The 26,099-nt window shown below is 47.0% G+C and overlaps 1 protein-coding gene across 9 annotated transcripts in view; it reads right to left on the bottom strand.

The window, feature by feature from the left end:
• Arsg (arylsulfatase G) overlaps positions 1 to 26,099 on the bottom strand; it is a 145,477-nt gene that overhangs the window by 14,534 nt on the left and 104,844 nt on the right. For all 9 annotated transcript variants that reach the window (XM_031354545.1, XM_031354548.1, XM_031354549.1 and 6 more), the window contains 3 exons: positions 20,743 to 20,851; positions 11,044 to 11,164; positions 5,237 to 5,327 (listed from right to left, as the gene is read on the bottom strand). In XM_031354545.1, coding sequence (XP_031210405.1) covers positions 5,237 to 5,327; positions 11,044 to 11,164; positions 20,743 to 20,851 — 321 coding nt within the window. The remainder of the gene's footprint in view (positions 1 to 5,236; positions 5,328 to 11,043; positions 11,165 to 20,742; positions 20,852 to 26,099) is intronic.

The raw sequence follows: 26,099 nt of genomic DNA, 5'->3' as shown, positions 1-26,099 counted from the left end.
CTACTCCTTGCAATAGCAGGAAGAAGACTCAACACACTATTAAAGAAACAGTTTCCATTAGCTCTGAGAGTGCACACTCAGAGCAAAGCCTGGCTCAAGGTTGAAGAGGGGGTGGGCAGAGAGAACTGAGAGGTACCACAGCAGAGACCTCTATTGGAGCAACATGGCAGGGAGCAAGGAGCTCTTTGACGGACGGGTCTGGGAGAGAACATCCCAGGGGGATCTTATCATTGGTACAATGCTTTGTGGCTGTTATTCTCCCTCCACCCCCGGGGCCGGGGAATCAAGCTGTACCACTGAGTGGCATCTTTAAGTGGATGTCTCCTACTTTTGTGAATTTAGACTCCAGGAGCTCAGACAGGTCTCGAAGTAAATGCTATAGTAAAAATCCCATGGTTCTGGGAGCAGGAGAGGAAAACTGTCATTTTTAGATATACCAGTGGTGGGTGTTAGAGAGATGGCTGAGTGGTTAAGAGCCCATATTGCTCATGCAGAGACTTAAGTTCAGTTCCCAAGCTCCTACACTGGGTGGCTCAGAACTACTTGTAACCCCCATTCCACAAGGAACTGGCACCTCTGGCTTCCATGGGCACCTGTGTACACACACACACACACACACACACACACACACACACACACAGAGAGAGAGAGAGAGAGAGAGAGAGAGAGAGAGAGAGAGAGATACAAACAAACATATACTTAAAAATAATAAAAATCAATATTTAACAAACGCAACAGTGGGATTTGGAGGGATGGCTCAGAGTTAAGTTGTACTCTTACCAAAAGTCAGGTACAAAACTAAACCCCAAATGGCTCCAAGACCTAAACCCAAGACATAAAAAACCCTTCGAAGAAAACACAGAGCAATATTTCTACAACACAGGAAATGACAAACACTTTCATAGGCAAATTCAATCACTCAGGAAAGGAGTGGACCAATCTTACAAAGCCCTTCTGAGAAAACAGAGACTTCTCCCAAACTCATTTCATGAGAGCAGCAAAACTCCTATGCCAAATCTTGACACATGCTTTACAAGAATAAAAATTATAAGCAAAATTCTAGCAAATCTAATCCAATAATATATGTGTGTTATATATAAATATATACACTGATATATATAAGCATATTATACACATATATGTATATATATGTATATGTATATATGTGAATATGTATATATTTATATGTGTGTATGTATATGCAGATATATGTATGTATATATGTATATGTACATATATACACATATGCATACATATATATACACAGATATATATACATACATTCACAATACACATATATGTCTATGTATACAATACCATGACTGACTGTGTTTGTTTAGGAATGTGTGTATAATATATACACACATACACACATATATACATATATATTTTATATGTATATGTATATATACATATATACACATAGATATATGTATATACAAACAATACCATGACTCAGTGGGTTCCTTTAGGAATGTGTGTGTGTGTGTGTATGTGTATTTTATATATGTATGTATGTAGGTAGGTAGGTATATACAATATCATGACTGAGTGGGTTCCTTTAGGAATGTGTATATTTATGTATGTGTATACATATATATGTATATATATATATATGTATACATACAATACCATGACTGAGTAGGTTCATTTAGGAATATACAGTTGGCATAACAATGTCTCTAGCTTTGTATTGCTGTGACAAAAGGCTTGAGGTAAACAACTCAATGAGGAAAGATTTACGTTGGCTTTCAGAGGTTTTGTCTGGATCTTGGGCTCTATGCAAGGCGGAAGTACCAAAGGGACGCTGCTTACTTTATAACAGACAGGAAGCAGAGAGAGAGAGGAAGGCTAGATACACCCTTTAATGGCGTGCCCACGATGACCTTCCTCCAAACTGATTCTCCATCCTAAGAGCCTACTGTACATCAAGCCCATCCGTGGGTTAATACACAGGTGAAGCTAGCATTTTCAGGATCTCAGCAGCTTCCAAAAGAGAACACCACCTACACCGAGGACCAAGCAAGCATTTAATGCTTGAGCTTCCGGGAGACACGGTTTGTCTCCATGATATCAATTCACAGTAGTACAGAGCAGGTACACAGGTGTACACATTCAGATGTGCATCTGCTGCCATGTATAAAATCTGCCCTGCTTTGCATTTCTATTTATTTGTGCATGTGTGTGCATGCACACAAGCGTGTGTATGTATGTGTAAGCATGTAGGGTGTGGGGAGACACATGTGCCCCAGAGCACATGAGGAGGTCAGAGGACAACTTCTGGGAGTTGGTTCTCTCCTTCCATGTTGTGGGCCTTGTGGATTGAACTCAGGTCATCAGTCCTTGCCAGCAAGTGCCTCCCCAGAATCATCTGGATGGACCTTTAAGTACTTTAAAAGTGGCCAAGGGCAGCTATTGAGTTCTATCAGTACATACAAAGTGGAGAAACAGAATTCAGATCACCAGTGCCCACATAAATGACAACTGGATGTCCTAGTTTGTTTTTTAAAGCATACTTCTAGAGATTAATTTACTTATGTATATGAACACTCTATTTGCATGTATACCTGTATGACAGAAGAGAGCAAGAGATAGAAAAGAGCATGGGATCCCATTACAGATGGTTGTGAGCCAATGTGGTTGCTAAGAATTGAACTCAGGACTTCTGGACAAGCAGCCAGTGTTCATTACTGCTGAGCCATCTCTCCAGCTCCTTGCTTCATTGCTGTGAAGAGACCCCATGACCAAGGCAACTCTTATAAAGGAAAACACTGAATTGAGGCTGGCTTACAGTTGCGGAGGCTCAGTCCGTTATCATGGCAGGAAGCATGGCAGTGTCCAGGCAGACATGGTGCTGGAGAAGGAGCTGAGAGTTCTACATTTTGATCTGCAGGCAGCAGAGAGGGGACTGTGTTCCTCACTAAGCAGAGCTGGAGCATAGGAGACCATAAAGTCCACCCCCAAAGTGACACACTTCCTCCAACAAGGCCACACCTCCTACGAGTGCCACTCCCCACGAGCCAAGCGTTCAAACACGTGAGTCGACAGAAGCCTTTTCTATTCAAACCACCACAGTGTGGAAGGCCACCAGTAAGTCCAACACTCAGGAGTCAGACACGGTGGGGATGGGGGGATCTCCAGAGCAAGCTGCCCCAGGCTAGCAAAGTCAGCAAAGTCTGGGTTCAAATGAGCAATCCTGACTCACTGTGTAGGATAGAGAGTGATCATGGAAAATGCCTGATATCGAAGCCTCTGACCTTTATAAGTGTGTGCTTGCACACATGCAGCACATGAACATACACACATTGAAAAAAAAAAAAAGAGAGATGATTTTTGAAAGGGGGGGAGGCAACCAGTGGGGTTCTCCAGTTCTAGGCCATGCACCAAAAGGCTGGTTATCTGTCAAGGCCACTTCAGTTCATGACTAAAACATCATCTCCCCATCATAGAAGAACATACTGTTCTCTATCCTAATGGAGTAGGTGCCTGTTCATCTATCTGCCCTTCCCAGATGCATTTCTAATCATTAGGAAGCAGATCTTAAACCGTGCAGCGAGGACATAGAACACGGTGGCATCTCACCCCGTTAGGCAATTTTCCTCAGCTGTAGAGGGAGCCCGGTGCTCTGCTCCCTACCCTGGTCTCCTTCGAGTTTGGGATTTTAGTTTCTGTCTGACTGTGATCACTTGACACAGCCCTATTACTGCATGGTAAGGTTTACGATTCCAGTATTGTAGTACCAGGGGCTTTCTGGCACGGTTCTCCCTGCATGAAATCAATTCAGCCTGGAGGGCCCACGCCTCTTAGATAATGTAATATAAGGACTCTGATCCCTGAACTTTCCCTCGGAGACCACAGCAGAGAACTGAGCTCTTTGTTTGAGGTTTAGGAACCAAAGATTCTTGTAGCATTTCTAAGATCCCAGGAGCTGTGAACTCAAAGGGCCTGTTCTAGTATTGTAACCACATCTTACGCTCAGGAAATAAATCATGCATGTGCATGCCTGCGTGCGTGCCTGTCTGTCTATCTTTCTGTCTGTCTGTCTGTCTGTCTGTCTTAGTTATATAATTCTCTGAACATCTCTAACATGAAATAACAAGCCAACTAAAATCTCCATTGATTCCTAGCCAGGGTCTCCCTTCTAATTTTGTTTTATTTCTCATTGATTAACTTCAAAATGTTAGTGCTCCAACTAAGTGCAAAATAACGGGACAAGCATTTTAAGATAATGAAAAGTTTAATTTTAATTTTATTACTGTGTGTGCTTGTATGTGTTTGTACATGTGCATGCATGCATGTGTGTGCCTGTGCCTGTGTGTGTGTGTCTGTGTGTGTAGTGTGTGTGTGTGTTTACCCTGGTGGTAAATACTTTTACCCACTATAATAGTTAGTTTTATCAGTTTGACACAAACTAGAGTCATTTGGAAAGAGGAAACCTCAACTGGAAAGACAAGGCTCTATAAGATCAGCCTGTTGGCAAGTCTGTGGGGGCATTTTCTTGATTAATGATTGATATGTGAGGGGTCACCCACCACAGGTGATACTACTGCTGGGCAGATGGTCCTGGGTGACATAAGAAAGCAAGCTGAGCAAGGCACAGAGAGTAAGCCATGCCCTCTGCCCCACGTCTACCCTGGCTTGACTCCCCTCAATGATAGATGGTAACCTGAGATGGATAAACCAAAGAAGCGCCTTTTCTCCCAGAGTTGCTTTTGGTCAGGGTTTTTCATCACAGTGACAGAAAGCCAACCACAACAGTCACCAAGCCACCAAGCTACCTCACTAGTCCCAGTATACCATTTCTAAAATACATTCTTAGTTTTTAAGTCCCAGTCACTGAGTGAACCAAGGAGAGGAGAGACTTCTATGGGCCTGCTATGTAGACTTTTAAGATCTGCCTTCTGAAACATTTTATTGCCAAGCAAATGACACTTTTAAAGGTCTCTAAGCTCCTGTTTCATCACCAGCCAAACTGGCATCTAAAGCCTAACTTGGAGCAAAATGTTTTCTCTGTGGAAAAGATGAAGAAGAGGAGTCCAGGGCCACGGGCCTGCGGCAGGAAGGCCTCATTTCCATTCTGGTGGGTCCAGAATGCCTTGGCTGGCCCTCCAACCAAGCTTAAGGTTGGGTGACAAAGTCACGGGTAAAGGATGTGAGCCCTCAAAGAAGATAGCCACACCCACTCAGGAACCCTCAAGGTGTGCACTTGGGAGTTAGGGTGAGAGACTCCACTTACCAGTAACATAGAAGGCCTTGTAATGGTCTAGGCGGACAGTCTGCAGGGCGCCATATTCTCCAGCAGCTCCACTGTTGGGGTGGTACAGCACCTGAGAAAGAGAGCAGACAGCACGGCCTGTGCATCAGAAAACCACGCTAGGCCAGCGAAATGGCGCCACGGGAAAACACGTTCGATGCACAAGCCTGGTGACCTGAGTTTGATTCCAGGAACGCACGTAAAACAAAACAAAACAAAAAAAAAAACCTTCATTGGTGCATGGCTGTAATCTTAGAATTCCTACTGCAAGACAGGAGGCAGAGCGAGGACTTGTTAGAAGCTCAGTTAGGACCAACTGCGTATACAGCATAGCAACAGAAACGGCCGGGGGAGGGGACCCCACCTCAGTAAAGCAGAAGGTCAGAACCAAGTTGGCACTGACCTCTGCATGCAGATGTGGGACATGTGCTACATACCTACCTATATCCATACACCTCCCCGGTACATGTACTACATACATAGCTACATACACATGGAAGAAAATCATGCTAGGTGTCATGGTCTACTTCATCCCTAATACCCCTTACCCATACTCCTAAATACTCTCTGACAAGCACAGGCCTGTAACTGATGCTGGCCTACTCCTGGGAGCCACTGTGAAATAGTGCTGAAGGACGAGCTACAATTCTGGGTGGCTACAAGACCTCACTGGCTAAGTCAGTGAGATCATGGGCCCAATGCAGGCTCTATAACCTGCAGGGGTTTGAGTGTCAGCGGCTGGTGCTTTTTAATTTGACAAATTAAAAATTCCAATCCTGAGGGCTGGCGAGATGGCTCAGTGGGTAAGAGCACTGATTACTCTTCCGAAGGTCCTGAGTTCGGATCCCAGCAACCACATGGTGGCTCACAACTCCCCTCCACCCCCCGTAATAATATCTGATGCCCTCTTCTGGCGCGTCTGAAGACAGCTACAGTGAATTATGCCGGAGCGAGCGGGGCTGGAGTGAGTGGGGCCGTCCTGAGTTCAATTCCCAACAACCACATGATGGCTCATGGCCATCTGTACAGCTACAGTGTACTCATACACATAATAAACAAATAAATAAATCTTAAAAAAAAATATTCCAACCCTGCCACAGCAGCGCTTTAAACAGCTCTCGGGCCCTTCTCTCAGGGGAGTGTCTTGTGGCTGCCAGGTCCTGCCTGTACCTGCCCCTCAGGTGCAGAAAGCAATGTGTCAACAAAGATGGCTTCCATATATCCTGGGGCTTGCAATGAAGCCCACCTGAAGGTCTCCATAAAAACTGGCTTCTTCAGCCTCCAGTAGAGTCTCTCTCTTCAGCAAGAATGCCTGCCATAAGAAACGTAAGATTTCTCCAACACGAAGCCCAGCTTCACCTCTGAACCTTTTATTGCAGTCCAGGGACTCAAAATCAGGCCCCCACACAGGCTAGGCAGCCGCTCTATCCCTGGGCTACAGCTCCAATCCAAGCCTAGCCTGAAGGCAGTCACCTATGACTCAGTCCTACTGTACTGCGGAGGAAATCTTTCCTGACTCAGTCAGACATGGAAGAATTATCCTAGAGAGTGGAAATACCTAATTCAGAGGCCCCAAGGGAAAGAGCTGGTAGGAAATAGAAGGGCAGCATCCTTCGTAGGTTGGTGGGTTTGGGCTGGAGGCGCGAGACTACCCTGCTATGAATCATGCCCATATATATTGCTGGGAAGGCACTTATATGATTCAAAGTTTCCGTGGGGCTTGGGGAAAAAAAATAAGGAGAAACATCTGTCGGAAAGGGAAGCGGCTGCCCATCCCATCCCCATTCCCCCAGTTTCAGTACCCTGAGAGGATGCTGCCCTGGGCAGGGCTCCCCAACACCTGCTGCTTCCCTGCCTCCCATCAACCCTCCAAACCCCCAGCAGGCTTCCTCAAAACAAGAAAGGAAGTCATTACTGAAAACCTCACCCCTACCATCCAGAAAGCCACGCCTCACACTCCCCCCCCCCCTTTTTTTTCTTGATAAAGGGCAAAGGTGGTAGGGAGGGAGAGGACATGGACCATCCTGTATCCCCCCCAACCCCCGTGATATGTTCAGACCCCACCCGCCCACCTGGAAAACACAGTCAAGGTTGAACTCTTCAAACCATGGGTATCCTTTGGGTGCTCAGCAACACAAACTCCCTAAGGAGAGCAAGCCTGCCACATTCAAAGGGTAAGTGGCATGAGCAGAAATTTCCAGAACCTAGGAAGGAAAACTGGGATGGCCTATGCTTAGAGTTGGGGGTGGGTTTTGAGGCACTCATATAAGCCATCCCACTTTGAGCAGAAAAATGACGGCTTTCTTGTTTACATCAACATAGGAAGAATGCTGGTATGCTGACACGCAATCATGGCCGAGGACACTTCCGCTCCAGATGTCCTCTCCACAGTTCAAAGCCAGCCGACTTTTATCTTCTACAAGCTTGTACAGAGTTCTTGGCTCCCTTCCTTTCCTATGTGCTAGTCTGCCTCGCTACACTTTGGTTGTTTTGTTAAGCACGGGAGTGTCACAGTATTAGCCCTAGAGGTGTTCTCCTCCACCCCATGAGGAAGAGGCCTGCACAGCTTCAAAGCAGGGATGGGGGAGGGGTGTCAATCATTCACCCGTCACTCTTGGAGACATTTTTCACCACTAGAGGCCTCCCTATGAGAAGTGATGGGTATTCGTTGTTTGCTTGATGTATTGGCCAAACTGTTTATAGCCCAGAGCTGCCCCACATTGGAGCGGATTATGGCTATGCAGACAAGTCCCTTCGTTGACAATATTTGAACCTGGTCATGAAGGACATGACTCTGCCACCCATGGTATCACCACCTCCAGCTTCCATTTTGGAGTCAAGGGAATAGAAAGTGGATCACTGGGTCCTGGAATGTGTACCCCTCCTCCCCTCTCAGTCTCTCAGCCCTCTCTCTTCTTGGTTTCTCTCACTGCCCCATTCATAAGGCCCATCGGTGTCAGATGCAAGAGTTTAAAATATGCAAAGCATAAAGCTGCTGTGGGCTTGGAATATCACTGCTACAACCCTCCTAGAGGGAATGAAGTAGGTCATGAGCTCATGGATATAAAAACTAATAGCCAATATTTTTCCCATAAGCCTTGTCATCCCATGGCCCTAGAAGATGGATAAAGATATGTGGCTCTAAGCTGTTTCTCTCTTCATCTCTGGGCTATCCTTGAAATAGACAAGCCAGCTGCTGAGAGGCATCTAAACAGTGTTTTGAGCCAACCATCTAGGAAGTTCTTTGGGCTTCTAGAAACTAGAATGGTTTTAAACCAACCTGTATTGGAATCCTTCTAAATGGAAGATACATCTGTGGGTGGATACAAACTTCATTGATTAAGAGGAGGTACATAGGCAGGAAAGATGGCTCAGTGGTTGAGATCAATCAATGCCTGCTCTTACAGAGGACCTGGGTTTGGTTCCCAGCACCCAGACTGAGGCTCACAACTGAGGCTCACAACTGTCTGTAATTCCACTCGAAGAGGATCATATGCCTTTGATGACTGCGGGCACTGTATACATATAGAACACACACACATACTCAGGCATACACAATGCACATAAAAATAAACATTTTTTTAGGGCTGGCGAAATAGCTGACTGCTCTTCCGAAGCTCCTGAGTTAGGATCCCAGCAACCACATGGTGGCTCACAACCACCCATAATGAGATCTGACACCCTCTTCTGGTGCGTCTGAAAACAGCTACAGTGAATTACGCCGGAGCAAGTGGGACCGGCAGAGGTCCTGAGTCCAAATCCCAGCAGCCACACACATGATGGCTCATGGCCATCTGTACAGCTACCATGTAATCATACACATAAAATAAATAAATCTTAAAAAATAAATAAATAAATAAACATCTTAAAGAGACACATACATACTGTGTCGAGAGGTGGATGGATATGTGGATATTTATAAAAAATCATTTGTTTGATCTCCTGGCTTCCTCTAAAACTATAATAAACCCAAGATAATTCTGCCTCTTCGTCTCAACAGTCTAGGCTGACCAGAATGGAGCGAACTCAGATCCGTGGCGCTATTCTTAAATGCCTAAGTGGTCTTATCTGGAGCGTCACAAGCACACTGGAAGAAGCCAGTGTGAGGCTGGGCACAGAACCCACATGGGATTATCTTTGAAGATACCATCGGAAGCTCTCTGTAGACAGCAAGCTGGCTGCTTCGAGCTAGGTCATAGGGTGTGATAAGGAAGTAAACAAGCTCCCCCTTGAACTAGGTCACCCATACAATGTAGGTTTCCCGAAGGTGCCAGGACTTGTGTCTCTTTCTCCCACCTAATTCTTGGACCGAACCCAGTGACTCCGTGCAAATCAGATGCAAAAGGAAGACAAGGCTCTGTCCGGGAACGGAAGTAAGCCCGTGAAGGAGCTGGCGTCCACAGGAGGCCTGACAACGTCAAGATCACTTCCTGGTGACCCCAATTACTCTGTCAGTAGCCATGGCAATAAACACTCAGGAGCACCTCTCCAGAGAAGTCTTGGCTAATACTGCCAGCATCGTACGCTACTGACTTCCAGCTGAGGGCGGAAACCGTCTTCCTGTTTCGTGCTTCTCAGAATGACCAGGCTTGGACAATACACTCTTCTACAGAGACAGGCATTCTGGGGTGACCCAAGAATCATTCAGAGGACCGTTCAGGTCTAATTTGGCAAGCCCTAAGAACTTCTTCAATGTGTGCAAGAGTGTAGTGGTCCACTCAAGGCCCAGGTTCTGGATGACCTGGGAAGGTTTCAGTAATTACGAGCGTAATTACGATCGTACCTATGAGCACATCTCTCCCATGTGACCCCTCAAAGACTTAAATAGACCCTCTGAAGCATAGGTTTCCAACTGGGGAGTTCGGTGCTCACTGGGCCTTACTCGGGGGTTGGGGGGGTGGTCTCTGATCTCCTCCAGCCTCCTTCTCTCTCTGACTTCCTCTTCCTCTTAGGAAAACACAGGGAAGTGACAGGGAAAGTCCAAGAGGACTGACATTTCCTGGCTGCTAATTTGGTGCCTCTGAGCAGTCTGAGGAGGGAAGAGCCAGGAGGTGATGCTGGAAAAATAGAAGCCGGGGGCTGCTGATTCAGGAACAGGAGGACAGCTATGGTGACATATACCTGCAATCCTAGCACTCAAAAGGCTGAAGCTATGGGGGAGGGCTTGGGGGGCGGGGTTCAAGGTCAACCTGTTGCCAAAGCACCTTTCAAAAGTTAACAACAGCAAAGTAACAGGATGCAAAGTGTGAGCTGAGCGCTCCCAGTGCTGGGCGCACTTTGGGAATACAGAGACCTTACTGACATTCATTCACTCACTCATTCATTCGTCCATTCACTTTGCATGCACTGGATGCTGGCTAGGTACCGATGCTGTTAGGGACACGAGTGCTGAAACCTGAACCCAGCAGATGGGATCCTTGCCCCACCCCCACCCCCAGAGAGTTCCCATTCTAGAAGAGCCTAGAACTGGACAGGAATCTTATCCAACAAAAAGATGATGAGCGCCCAAATTATGTCAGAAAATTGAACGCAGACAGAAGAATAAAATTAAGCATTCGAGATGAATACTCACACACCTCTACAATAAACCAAAGTGTTAAACATAAGTATACATCTGGACTAACAGACTGAATCGTTGGATTTAGTCCATCTCTGAAATGCATCCCTGGGATTTTTGCCCAGGGTCTTCACCAGCTATTGGCATGCACCTTCTGAGGGTGGTCATTTGTATCAAAGTTAGCAGGCATGGGATGTGAGACACAGCCCAGACATAAGCTTTCTCCACTCACCCTGTGCCCCGTCTGTGACTTGCCAAAGAGGACCTCAGAGGCATCCAGTCCATCAAACTTCCGGTCTGGGGGCAAGCTAGCTCCTGCCAGAGCTATCACGGTGGGAAAGATGTCTAGCGAGCTGCAGAAAGAACAAGATACAGTTTGCCTCGGTTTTTCCAATTCTTTCCCCAGCCCTCCTATGACCCAAACCTACCTGCACCAGACCAGAGCAAAAGCAGCTGCCTCTCCTAAAGCCCACACTGTCTATTTCTCTTTGGAGTTCTTCCTGAGATTTCTGCTCTAAGAGGCAGGAGGTGGTCAGACTCTATATAGGCTCAAATTCAGTTTTACCACTTATTTGACATTTACTGCCTCAGTTTCCTATCCTGTAAAACATGTAGTTTAATAACAATAGCTGCCTCACAGGGTGGATGTGTGTGCAAACACTCGGGGAAGATACGTAAAAGAGGAAGCGGGGGGGGGGGGGGGGGGGGGGGGGGGCTTGCTGGTTGTTTGTCTGATAATTACTAACAGCGCCACACCTTTGAACTCCAAAACTAAGAGCTGGCAACTGGCTTATCAGGAATATCATGAGGCAGGATGGCAAGCAGGTACCTGCAAGAAAACACTCAGTCCATTTACCATTGCTTGAGTCTGTCTCATGAAAATGTAGTATTTAGGTAAAGTGTGTGAAACTTTAGTTATGATGTGGGAAACACTTCATGTCTGTCACTTGCCTTTAACTCTTTTTCCCCTTTTACAAAACAGTAAATATTTTAGTAGAAAAAAAGAAAACCTTAGGACATACAGAAATACAAAAAGAAAAAATATATAACTAGTCTGTCACTTGAGAGTATTAATTTTAATATTAAAATATTAATATTAAATTTTTAAAATTCAAATTCTTACTTGTGTGTGTACAGGATATGCGTGAGTGCTTGCCCATATGTGCCTGTGTGGAGGCCAGAGGTCACCATCAGATGTCTACCCCCCGCCTTCTTTTGAGGTCACCATCAGATGTCTAGCCCCCCGCCATCTTTTGAGGCAGGGTCTCTCACTATTTCAGCTTGTCTGAACAGTGAAGTCCCAGGATCTCTTTCCCTCCAGCACTGGGATTACAGGTGTGCCTTGGTGTCCAGCTTGTACACAGGTACTGGGGATCCAAATTCAGGCCTTCATGATCGCAAAGCAAGAACTTTCCCCATGGTGCCATCTCCCAAGCCCCACCCACTATTCATATTTTCGGTGGGTCTTGTTAATGTGATTTTACTCATTTCTATTTTGTTTGTTAAGACAGTTACTCCTGCCTAGACTTGCCTTGAATTCCTTACCCTCGTGCCTCTACTTTATGAGGGCTAAGATTGCAGGCTTGTGATCTGTGATGTTGCTTTAAAGTCATGTGGATCTTGACCACACTGCATACCTCCCACAAGCCTACTGTGCTCCTATCACGAGATAGGGGTGAGTCGTCAGGAAGAGCAGAGGGGCCAAAGAAACTGACAGCCAGTGGGATGTGCCAGAGCCAGAGGACTGGGCCAACATGGATTCTGTCATGGGTTGGACTTCCCCAGAAAAGGGGTCCTGGTACTCAGACACCAGGACAGGGTCAGACTTCAGGACCATGGGCGGGAAAGCCCTCAGAGCCAGGTCTTCTCAGCAGATCCACCCTAAGTTCTAGAGAACAGCTCTCTGCCTTCCACAGAGGCTGCAGAAAGGACCCACCTCATGTGTGACACTTCTAATCTGCCCACCTCCTTCCTCTCTCCAGGGCTCTGCCTACAACCCTGAGGCAGAATTTCTCATTGGCTACAGGACAAAGTGTTTCTATTTGCCTGTAGCTTTCACAGTCCACAAAACTGGTAGCTTATCTCTTGAGATAGGTACTCAAGGAACTGGCATCCCACACTGGTGTGCAGTCGGGGCATGCAGAGTCAGCGTACAACAGAGTACAGAACAGTCTGGAGACCTGTGCAGAGTCCAAGGTCCCCGCCACAAGCCAGGAAGCACAGAGGTCTGCAGTGTGCTCGGAAAAGGTTGAGATGGTTTAGGGCTATTCAACTCAGTCTCTCTCTCCCCCTCCCCCTCTCTCCCTCTCCCTTCCCCTCCCCCCTCTCTACACACGCACACACACACACACACACACACACACACACACACACACACACACACACAGTTGCACCCATAAGGGAGATCAGTATCAAACCCATAAGAAAGAAAAAACAGGCTTCACAATAGATATTTTTAATTTTTGTGCTGTGAGTACACGTGGGGTGTGCACACCTATGTGGAGATGTTTTTATCTACACACCTGTATGCATATGCCGAAGCTGGAAGAAGGTACTGGGTGTCACTCTGTCACTCTCTGGTTATTCCTTTGAGGCAGTGTCTCTCCCTGAACCCGGAGCTTGCATACTGTCTGCTAGTTCGAAGCCAGCAGGCCCATCGATTTTCCTTACACCGTTTCACCCTGCCCATCTTTAGCCAAGGTTATAGGGATGCATGGGCTTTCCAGTTTGCTATGTGGGTACTGGGATCTAAAACCCAGTCTACCTGACTGCTCAGCAAGTGCTCTTGACCAAATAAGCCATCTCTTTTCACACATACACATACACACACACACACACACACACACACACACACACACACACACAGACGCGCACACACATGCGTGTATGCACAGACACACACACACACACACACACACACAGACGCACACACATGCGTGTATGCACAGACACAGACACACACACACACACACATACACACAGAGAGAGAGGGAGAGAGAGAGCAAGAGAGGGAAGGAGGGAAGAAGGGAGGGAGGGAGGGGAGAGAGAGAGAGAGAGAGAGAGAGAGAGAGAGAGAGAGAGAGAGAGAGAGAGGTTTTGAAATGGATCTGGGTTGGGAAGATAGCTCAGTAATTAAAGCACTTCCTTTCCTTACATGTCTGAAGACTCATGTGTGGTTCCCAGAATCTGTTACAAAGATCCCGGCTATCTTCCCAGCACTGGGAAGGTGGTGATGGGAGATCCTTGGGTCTCACTGGCCAGTCAGCCTAGTCTAATTGATGAGTCTTAGGCCAGTGCCTGAGGAGCAACATCTGAGGTTGTTCTTGGCCTACACACACACACACACACACACACACACACACACACACACACACGAAGTAGACTGTAGGCTTTCTATCGCCATCCTCGGAGATACTGGCGTCACAGACGGGTCAAATCAGCAAGTCTGGGAAACAGGCTGTATTAACTTTCAGAATGGACTTCATACTTTCCCTTTTCTGTCTCTTTCCTCCTCTGCATCATGAGGTTTGGCATTCTACCACAGCACTAATGCAGATCTAAACACCCCAGGGAATCCCAGTGTGTCAGCCTGGCACTCCCTTCAGAGGTTCCTAGTCTCCACAGAACTCAAGGAAAACTGTCCCACACAAAGAAAACTTCTTCAACAGGTTTGGTGACTCTCACTGCTCAAGGTAGCCGAGTCCAGCACCGGCATGCCTGGGCTGTCAGAAAGTCATCCATCAGAGAGGAGAACGGCAGGAGCCCAGCCCCTGAGGTTAGCCCCGTAACCAGGAAATGCTCCATGCAACACACAAACCTGGGCTTTCCTGCACGTGAACCTGGAGGTCAGGTCTGTCTTATTGAGGCTGCTGATGACCTTCCAGGCCTCTGTCTTAACCCAAGAAACAGGTCCTGGAAGTCTCTGAAGCCTTAAGAAATAGGACAAGAAAACAAGCAGACAACAACAACAAAAGCCAAACTCCAAACCTGCAAAAGCAGCCCTGCCCTTCCACTGTGTTCACTGGGATGCTGGGCTTTTTATCCTTGCTTTCATGGGGTTTCTTCCTCTATTTTTTTTTAAAAAAAAAAAAGAGGGGATGGAGGGAGAGACAGCTCAACTCTTGCAGAGGGTCCTACGTTTGACGTTTGATTCCCAGGATCCACACTAGGCAGCTCACAACTTCCTGTAATGTCAACCTCTGTGGGTAGCTGCACTCACATGCACACACCGCCCCCCATATGCATAATTTAAGGGAAGTCTAAATGAAATTACATTTTACATCTACTGATATGAAGACAAATATATGAAGAAACCATTTTCTCTCACTTTAAAGTACTTTTCCATTCCTCTTTGTTTTGCGTGTGTGTGTGTGTGTGTGTGTGTGTGTGTGTGTGTGTGTGTGTGTGATTCCCCCAGAGTACTGGGTTCACAGGCAGTGGGTTCTGGAGATTCAAACTCAGGTCCTGTGCTTGTGTAAGTGTTTCTATCCACTGAGAAACCTCCCTAGCCCCCAGTGTTTTCCTTTCCTTGTTTTGAGACACGACTGTCATGCGTCCAAGGGTAGGTTATAGAGTTTGGACATTACTGCACCACCAAACCCTGTATACATAGTGCTGGGGATCAAACCCTGAACTTTGTATGTGCTAGGCAAGCACTCTATCAACTGAGCTACATCCCTGGCCCCTCACATAAATATCTTACAGGTTCTGGCACTGCCCTTCATGGGCCTGATGTAGGAGTGGGTTTCTTTCTGTCCCACAAACACCACTTCACAGGCCCTCTGATAGTGGAAAGGAAGGCAGGCGGGACTCACTCATGAAAGGAGACAGCTAAGACAGAGGCCTCTGCATGGTGACACAAAAGGCAGGGAACTGGCAGGGTGACCCCTGAGTGAGCAGGAGTCATTCCTCCGAATTCTTCCATCCTTACAAAACCATTGTCTTCTTCGTGTTTCTCTGAAATTTGTTTATATGAGGTGTGTGTGTTTCTGAAACCTTTTGTTTGTTTGTTTGTTTGTTTTTAAGTAAGACCTTGCTATGCCATCCAGGCTGCACTGGAGCTCTAAATTCAAGCAATTGATCTCCTGTTTCGGATCCTCCCAGGGGGCGGGGACCTATCCAACCGGTTGGTGCTCTTAGCCAAACAAGGTATCAAAGAGAGTCACCATCACTGGGTGGTGGTGAGGAGGGTGCAGAAGGCTGGACCCCAAGCTACGTGAGCAAGGAGTGAAGGGTCACATGGGCGTTACCTTCTGGTAGAACAGCCCTGGGCTCCAAGGTTGGGCGAGCATCAGGGGGAGGACAGGAGGGAGGGTTTCCATAGAAGCTGAGCAGAGTTGGACTAGGGGGAAATCTGACCCAACGATGGGTGGGGTGGGGCTTAAATATGCTTGGCCCAGGGAATGGCACTATTAGGAGGTGTGCCCTTGCTGGAGTAGGGGTGGCCTTGATGGATGAAATGTGTCACTGTAGGGGTGGGCAATAAGACCCTCCTCCTAACCCTGTGGGAGCCAGTCTTCTCCTAACAGCCTTCAGATGAAGAGGTGGAGGTCTCAGCTCCTCCTACACCATGCCTGCCTGGATGCTGCCGAGATCCTGCCTTGATGATATGATAATGGACTGAACCTCTGAACCTGTAAGCCAGCCCCAATTAAATGTTGTCCTTATAAGAGTTGCCTTGGTCTCCCTAGGAGGTAAGTACGGAAAGATGCCAAGAATAGAAGAGTTGAGAACAGAACCACCTCCAGTGGAGGAATAGAACTGTCCCGAGGGTACAGAAACAGGCTCCTTTTTAGCATTTAATTGTAATTTTCTTTCTGCATTGTTTAGTCCCTCTCATTATCCCTGGAAAAAGCTAGGTCCCCACCCCTTCCTGGTCTTAGTCACACTGCAGAGACTTCGGGGACTAGCCCGTGTTCTCCTTTGACAAGCAGCCCATCTCAGTAGCTCCGCATCCTTGAGTCTCTCTTACAGACAAGCCTGGCTCCAAAAAGCATCTACTTCAGACATGCCTTGGGGGATACCGAGCAACAGATGGTGAATATCTCTTATGGACATCGGCCCAGCAGGCAGGAAAGAGACACTGACCCATCTCCCTCAACTCTCATGGCCGTGTGGGAGTAGATGGCCTTGAAAGGGGATGCATGGCTGGGTACCATCCAGCGTGTATCATAGAGACCACAGGACATGCTGTGGACAAGGAATCTCTACAGCTTCTGCCTCTGAACCCAATTCAATGCCTGCAGACAAGACAGAGTCTGCCGCCCTTTACCCCTTCCATATAACCACTGTCTTACTAGTATCCACAGAGACCCCCGGGGTAGCTCAGGGTTCCTCCACAACTCTAGCTGCTATCTAATGAGATTATCAGTCCAGCTAGCCCCGGCTTGCCTCTTCTTGCCAGATATGGTACTCCATCCAGAACAGGGATGGGATGTCCATCTCAAGCACCACATGAAGTCGGTCCTCCAGTGACATCAGGGAGAGAGACGTTCATCTCAGGCACTGAGCCAGGTGTGGTCCTCCACTGAGAACTGGTATGGAGATGCTCATCTCAGGCACAGAAGAGACCCTTCATCTTCTTTCATAAGACTAAGTGAAAATTCCCAAGGTTCTTCTTGTCCTTTCAGGGGGACATTGGTACTGCCTGGAGACACCTTGGTTGTCACAAACAGTTACGGGGAAGAGGCCTGGCATTGTGCTAAATATCTCAAAATGCACAGAACAGACCCCACCCATCACAGCCAAGAAATATTACCTGGCTCAAAATATATGTGATGTTACATTCAAGAAACCCTGAACTAGAACTGTAAGGTAAAACTATTGAGCCTTTTCTACTTTGCCCCCAAAGCCATTCTTCTGAAGGTAACGTAACTTCTCAACGTCAAGAACACCCAAGCGGTTTGCTTATCACTATTGCTCCCCAGTCTCCAAAGCAATATTTCACCCATAGTTGGAACCAGCAACAAGTATGGGTCATCTCTATTTGATAATTGTGTCTTAAGGCTTTGCCAAGAGAGGGGTGTGGGGAGGGGGCAGTCATGTGCAAGATCTTTCTAAAATACTATTATATCACTTAGGCACATGTCCAAATATTAATGCTGAGTATCTCTAAAAGATAGCCAATGAGATTCATGCCAAACACCCTCCAGCACATCCTTTTTAAATTTAATTTTTATCATATTCGTTTGTTAGTTGTGTGTCTATGCGTGGACACAGCAGTGCTGCAGTGTTCATGTAGGGTCAGAGGAATCAATCCTCTCCTTCCACCATGTCTGACCCAGGGATGGAACTCAGGTCACCCTTGTAAGCTAAGCCATCTTGCCCACCCCCACACCTCTGCACACTGTTTGTAACATTTTCTGTATTCACAACAGTACATATATACTAACCTGGCTGTTTTAAGATACCGTAATTTTGGGGGGCCCTTTCAATAGAAGGTGAAGGAACTCTGGCCAGGAAGAAGTTACTTCCACTGTGGACGATCTCTATCCTCAAAGGACAATGTACCAAAACTAGCGACAAGCCAGGGCTCCCACACGATGAAATGAGAGCACTCCACTCTAGGACATGAATCAAAATCATGTTCCCCCCAGTGCTGATCTGCATGGGGCCACAGGGAAAGGCGGTAAGAAGCCCTACCCATTCGTGTGTTCACCTGCATGGGTTAACGTGAAAGAGAAACAGGAGGGAGAAACCAGCTGCCTTTCAGATTAACTTCACGCCAAAAACACTCTAAGAGGGACTGACATGCTCCGATAGCTTTCTTCTGATAAAGTACCAGGGGCTCTCAAGGAAACCCTATACCAAGAATTCTCTTTAGTCACCGAACTATGGCTTACATCATTGTCCTCTGAAGATGGACAATAGCCTGTTGTGGTACAGTGATTCATGGTAGCTACAAACACAGTTTTCAGATGAAAAGCTGCTGCTTATGTTTCGGCTTTGAAACCCCAAGCTTTGAAGACTCTATGGAGTTATTTGTGCCTGTGCAGCCCAGTGCTTGCCCCCTTGATAAGCAGTCTGGATACATCCCAGTCAGATCTCTAAAAGCGGCCCTCCTGGCCCTCTTCCAACCAGCCTGACATCACAGATCCCAGGCTGAGTGGTTGTTATCACACCTGCGGGCTCCCATGGACTGAACGCTACCCCCTCCTGATAGCTCAGGGATGACCCACAAGCCTTGAGGGAAGGGGGGATGGTAACACCCACTCCCCTAGGCTGTCAGAATTGCTCGCCCCTTCTGCTCTTGGCTTTGGTATCAGCCCTTCCTTCCCACTGGGTCTGGAGACGTTGGAGACCGATGGAGATGCTTGCCTTCCTCTGGCTGGTGTTGTTCTCCTGCCAGAACCTGTCACGTTGGTGCCAGAGAACTCTCAACCAGGCAAACTATTGTTCTAAGTACATGAGTAAGCGCTTCTATTGTGCTGCATTGGTGAAAACAGGGCAGAACCAGATAGGAATAACCCATCTGAATCAGTGAGAAGTCGGGCTCTGGAGATAGCACGGTTGATAAAACGCTTGCCATACAAGCATGAAGATCTGCGTTCGATCCCTAGGACCTGTGTAGAAAGTTGGGTATGGAAGCATGCACTTGTAATCTCATTGATAGGTAGGCAAAGACAGGAGTGTCCCTAGGGCTTGCTGGCCAGGTACCTATGCAAATTATTGATCCCTCCGGACCGTAATGAGACCCTGTCTCAAAGAGAAAGGTGAGCCGTGGAACGTCTTAGCGATTAAGAGCACTCACTGCTCTGACAGAGGACCTACATTTGGCTCCAAGCACCCACATGACGGCTCAGGTGACTCCAAGTTCCAGGAGATCTGATGCCGTCTTCTGAGCTCCACAAGTGCTGCAAGTCCAAGGTAAGCATAAAGCACATACAGACAGAGCACTCTCACATGTACAAGTCTTAGAAAGTAAACAAAGTCACAGGGGAAAATACAAGGTGGGTGGTTTCAAAGAATGACACCAACAGTTGACCTCTGGCCTCTCAACACACATGCATGTACAGACAAACACACACACACCCACACACACACATGGACACATACACCAATGACTGACCTCTGGTCTCTCTATACACACGCATGTACAGACACATAGACACACATTGACACACAGACACAGACACACACAGAGAGACACACACACATCTGCACACGCACACATACACTAAGTACATAAACAAATACTTTTTAAATGACTTAGTGAGGGGTCCCAGCTATAAGTCAGGGTTCCTTAGTTCTCGTGGCAATATTCCCAGGGACCCACTGTAGCCAGATTCCCTGCCAAGCAACTGGCCTTGTCTATTAACATTAATACATTGGAGAGATGTCACACATGTAATACTCCTGACAAAAGACATTCCTGGAGAATACAACTGGAGGCTGTGCTGCCCAAGGCGTCCTCACCTAGTGGTTAATTCTTTCCCTCTCAGTCCACGGGGGCCATCTGTCTCCTTCCTGGCCTCCAGGCATTCCGGTATCCTATATGTACTTCTTTCTTGGGGCCATTTGATCACTAGTGATGCACAGGCTTCTCAAAGCCACCTGGGACATCTATCCTAACCGTAGGGATGAATAAGTAGAGTTCATGGGAACTTCACTCTGGCTGCCATCTTTGGCTGCTTCTCTCTTTAGCGCACACTAAAGAACCTAAGCTGAGGGTTAGAGACCAGCAAGGTCCCTCATTTACTCAAAGATCATCCCCAGGGGGAGGCTCAGGCCCTCTGCAGCCTACTTTACCATATGGAATTATGGGATTGCTTTATAGGCAAATCCACACTGCTGCCATGAGAGCTTGGGAGGATGTAGAAGGGTTTCTCTGCTGAACACAGGTAACCAACAAGCAATGAGTTGGCTGGGATCTCCAGTCACCTGTGTGTTCTGGCTCTAAACCCCACAGCTAAAGGTCATTCAGATCTCCTACCTTAACAAGGCAGTGTTAGTGACATTGGCTGGAACTCTGCCAGGCCAGTAAGCCAGCGCTGGGACCCGATGCCCACCTTCCCAGGTGGTCTGCTTGGCTGGACTTCCCCCTATGAGAAGAAGTAGTTGTTTCATGAACATCAGTAACTCAAGGCCTGTGGGTAAACAGTCCCTCTCTAGGAATATCTAATAATTTCAACAAAGAAATTCTTTCTTAAAAAAAAAAAAAAAAAAAAAAGCCAGGCAGTGGTGGTGCATGACTTTAATCCCAGAATTTAGGAGTCAGAGGCAGGCAAATCTCAGAGATTGAGGCTAGCCTGGTCTACAGAGTGAGTTCAGGATGACCATGCCCACACAGAGAAACCCTGTCTCAAAAAACTAAAACCCAAACCAAACAAACAAAAAAACCCAGAAAAGAAAGAAAAAATTTAATTATTTTACTACCCAGCTATTTGTCCCCAACAAATAGTTAATAGCTGTCAGTACATCCTTTTGATTTTACTGGACTTAACCTATACAAACGGAGCCCTCTGTTCATTTTGTCAATTCCTTTCATGGCATCCCCCACGCTAAACCATGTTATTTTAATCCTTACTTCTCCTGTGTCCCCACACTATGAGACTCGGGAAATCCCAGGTGCTTAAAGAACCTTTGATGACTAAATGAATGTGTCTTCCAGTTGATCGTGTCTGATTAGGATGAAGAGAAAGAGAACAGATTCCTACAAACTGGCCACACCTACCGAGCGTGCACGAGGCCACTGATGCTCAATCACTAGTACTGAATAATAAGTAAAAACTATAATTCTTTGAGAGAGGGAGTCTCCTCAGCTGTTTAATCCATCCAGTGCCTGGCTGATCTTGTGTGGATTTATTTTGTTTTGCTCTGTTTTTCCTTGAGTCAATGAGTTGTTCTGATGAGACAGTTATCAGTCATGGCACTGAGTGCTCGCCTCTAGGCAGGAGGTAAGAATAGCCCATGTGCAATCTACGAACTTTAGTGATGAGAGAGGCATTGCTTTTGTAGCCAAGTCAAAAGTGACCACCAATATAATGACAGCCCGTGGGCTGGAAGAGATGAGGTCATGCTTTATGAAAACATCCTGAATACACATGTTGCACTGAATTAACCATGACGGGCTCTGCCGCTCCCACACACATACACCCCACCCTCGTCCCTGGTTGAGCCAGAGGCCAGGGATTCCACAAGGTTCGCGTGTAAGAAGTTCTTCCAAGACAAGTGCTGTATGTGGCTCACACACACTGTGGTCATGCAACTTCCCAAGTTTGGCTGGTGTAAATAATAAAAGCGATCATGGGTGGGGAGTGGAGGCAACCAGAATGAAGGCTTCTTCCCTCTGCTCACTGCCACAAAAAGAACCTTTGATGTCCCTGGCTCAGTACCCCATCCCGGAAAGGCTCCAAATTCCCGGGGCTAGCACATAAGGAGCTCTGGAGTGCTGCTATAGGGAGCTGAACACAGAGCAGCTCAAAGCAGCTCCCACCCTATAGACAGTTTACATGTAAGTGTGTTAGGTTCAGGAAACCAACTGAATCCCATCACTGCAGACTGAACAACTCTTTGATCTATCTAATCCAGCATTTCTCCAGTGTGTACTTTCCTCTGGAGCCTTTTCTTTCAAAAACACAATAAGACCACTTCACTTATTCACACACGTGGAATAGAAAATCCAGAACTGTGGCAGAGTATAAAATGAGTTTCTACGTGGGTTCAGAATACCCAGCATGCTTCAGTTTAAGGCCAAATGGCAATGAGTACACACAGAGACACATACAGGGGAACCTGTGGGTCTTTCCAGCTCTGAGAGGGACATCTGCGTGGACACTTTTGGTATGAGTGGGTGGAAATACGGGGCCCTTTAATTTACAGCCCGTGAGGCTTGACATTCAAAGGTCCCTGCTTAACCTTTGAGGCCAGATGCTAAGGCAAGGCCAAGGCTTTGGATTCAAGAAGTAAATCATCTTTAACCAGAAAGCAGGAGCTGCGGCTCAGTTCCGTGACAGGCAAAGGGACACCTGTTCGCAATGATACTTTGGGCAGTCCCTTTGCAGATGACTGACCTCCCCTAGGGGTTTCTCAAGAGGAAGTTTCATTGTGCTTGCCGTCTCTCAGCAGAGGGTTAGAACTGGAAGGGTTAGAAGGAACGGTGCTGGCAGCCAATGTGTCTGTTAATATGGTGGAAAGTTCAGCAACTGATGGAGAAAAGGTTGTTGGCCGGTAGGAGGCCCCTCAACAGGAATACATGGGTGGAGCTAGTCAGCTACTCTAGCTGCACCTAAGGTTCTAATTTTAACTGAAAGCCATGATTCCAGGCATGTAAATGACCCCTGTCCCACAGTCCTTGTACGCCCAAGGAATTTAGCTCGAGTCCTGAGTGTGGCCAAGCAATTACCAAAGTAAACATTGATCACCACACACACACACACACACACACATACACACACTCACGTTGCTCTGCTCCAAACCCCAATTTCTCAGCAGCCCTGCTAGGAGTCAAGAAAAAAACATCTCCCCGGTATCTTCTTCCATAGGCCTTCCAAGTGCTGGAGTGCTGTTATCAGCCCCGTGTGCTTATCCAACTCGTTTCCTGCGATTTGTCTCTGCTGGCAAGGACAGAGTCCAGAAGAGTAGCCTCTACAGAAGAGCTGCCTCTAGGCAGCTACTTCACCACTCGTTCTAGCTAAAGATGACAGTAACAGTAACAACAGCATCACCTATGAACTGATCCCTTATCAAATGCCAGACTAAGTGTTCCTAAATACGCGGCTGAATGCTTTCCTATGTAACATTGAATTTGGATGGCAATCTCTTGTATACTCACTTGTGCATGTATGTACACATGCATGTGTGCACCCTCTCATGTGCACCAAGATTTGCATGTGGAAGTCACAGGACAACTTTTGGGAACTGGTTCTCCTCTTTCACCATGTGTGTTGTGAGGATCAGACTTAGGTGTTTGGGCTCCACCACAAACACTTCCATCCACTGAGTCACCTCATCATCCCTTGTATGACAATTTTACTACACACTACGATCCCCAGTTTTTTCTAGTGAAAATGCTTAAAAAGGTGCATGCCTTTAATCCCAGCACTTGGGAGGCAGAGACAGGTGGATTTCTGAGTTCGAGGACAGCCTGGTCTACACAGTGAGTTCCAGGACAGCTAGAGCTATACAGAGAAATCCTATCTTGAAAATACCAAAAAAGAAAACAAAAAAACAAAAAAACCCTAAAAACACCATGGTAAAGCCTGTCTCCTAGAGGCTGTGATTGTCTGTCCCGATAGGGGTGGGGCGGGGGAGGGCATCAATATCTTCTAAAGCTCTCTCAGTAATATAACTTGGACAGGGCTGATTCCCAGATTAGATGGGCAGCAGACAGAATGCAATTCAAAGCTAAATGTAGCTTATGTACTATTTTGTATGTGTGGGTATATATACATACATGTGGTGATTTACATACATGAGTGTGGGTGTGGAGGCCAGAGGTTGGCCTTTTTGGTTTTGGTTGTTTTTTTTGTTTTATTTTGTTGTTTTGTTTTGTTGTGAACCAGAGAAGCTAAGCTGCCTTCTCCCATTCAGATCATTTAATGTCCAAATAAGGGAGAGAACATCTACCAGATAAAATGGCTCATGCCTATAAGCCTAGCATTTGGAAATCTGAGACAGGAGGATCACTTTTAGTTCAACATCAGCCTGAGATGTAGGCTGGATTCTAGGCCAGATTGGGCTACAGAGTGAAATTGTGTCTCCAAAATTAATTAATTAATTAATCAATTAACCAACCCCTCAGTAGACTTGACCTCTGGCCAACTCATTTCTCACCTTTTCCTATCTACTGATTAGAAAAACCTGGACTGTTTCCTGATCACGCTGGGGACCTGGGAATTGTCAGGAAGCTAAGACTTTGGGGCCATGGCAGAAGAACGAGAGACCAAGCTGCTATGCTTTTTATTGGCCTAAGATTCTGAGGGGGTCGGGAAGAGAGGAAGGCCTGCCTGAGACTTCACTCCCCTTACCTAATTTAATTGTCTGGGACTCAGAAAGTGCTATCACCGCCCAGGCTTTTCCTGTGCCTCCTGAACCTTCCACTCTCTGACAGACAGATCTTTGCTCCTCTACTGTGTGTTTCAGGACAGAGCCACCCTGGCAGGCGATCTGTGACCGGTCAGCTGGCTTGACTGTGTGGAAGAGGGGGCAAAGGGCAAGGTCTGACCCCTGCTCTGTATCAGCCCCTACCACCTGCTCCTCATGCCCAGAGGCTTTGGTGCCCGTAACCTCACACTTCCATGCCACTTCGTGAAGAGCTGGCTGCCTGTCTAGTTCCCACATTTAGATCAGGATCTCAAGCCCCACCCAACACACGTACCCAGGAACCACTCGCCAAGCACAGCCATGGCGGAAGAGAACGATGGCGGAAGAGAACGGCTGAAGACTTCTGATTCCCCCAGATTAGCCTTTGTTCTAACCACACAGCAGCCAGCTCATCAGATTTGAAGACCCAGGTCAGCTGACCCCCCTCTGCCTCCCCACTGGCTCGAGCAGAAAGCCTCTAAGAGGTGATTAGCAGCTAGAGGTCAACCTTGGGCGCCTTCTTTAGGGACTATCTACCTTATTTTCTGAGACTTATTCTCTCATTTGACCCAGAACTCAGTTGTTAGGAAGCACAGCTGAACAACACACTCCAGAGATCTGCTTGCCTCCGCCTCTCCAGCACTGCGACTACGAGCAAGAACCATCATGCATAGCATTTTAACACGGGTTCTAGGGATAGCTAGGGTCTTCATGCTTGCAAAGCGTTTTTACTGAGTTACCTCCCCAGCCTCCTGTGCTTCTTTTTTTCCCATGTATTATTAATTTTTATTTTATTTTATTTTACATTTTTAATCTGTGTGTTGTTTTTCTTGGATATTTTATTTGTTTACATTTCAAATGTTATCCCCTCTCCCAGTTTCCCTTCTGCAAACCCCTATCCCATCCCTTCTTACCCTGCTTCTATGAGGGTGCTCCCCCACTCACTCACCCACCCACTCCCGCCTCTCCACCCTAGCATTCCTCTACACTGGGGCATCAAGCCTTCACAGGATCAAGGGCCTCCCCTCCCATCGATGCCATATAAGGCCACTTCAGCTCCTTCAGTCCTTCCCCTAACTCCTCCATTGGGGTCTACTGAGTCCCTGTGCTCAGTCTGCTGATTGGCTGGGAGCATCTGAGCATCCGCATCTGTATTGGTCAGGATCTGGCAGAGCCTCTCAGGAGACAGCTATATGAGGCTCCTGTCAGCAAGCACTTCTTGGCATCAGCAATAGTGTCTGGGTTTGGTGTCTGCATGTGGGATGG

Source organism: Mastomys coucha, unplaced genomic scaffold (assembly GCF_008632895.1).
Source record: "Mastomys coucha isolate ucsf_1 unplaced genomic scaffold, UCSF_Mcou_1 pScaffold5, whole genome shotgun sequence".
NCBI lineage: Eukaryota > Metazoa > Chordata > Mammalia > Rodentia > Muridae > Mastomys > Mastomys coucha.
The sequence above is the reverse complement of the archived record's forward strand: the minus strand, read 5'-3'. Positions and strand labels throughout refer to the sequence as shown.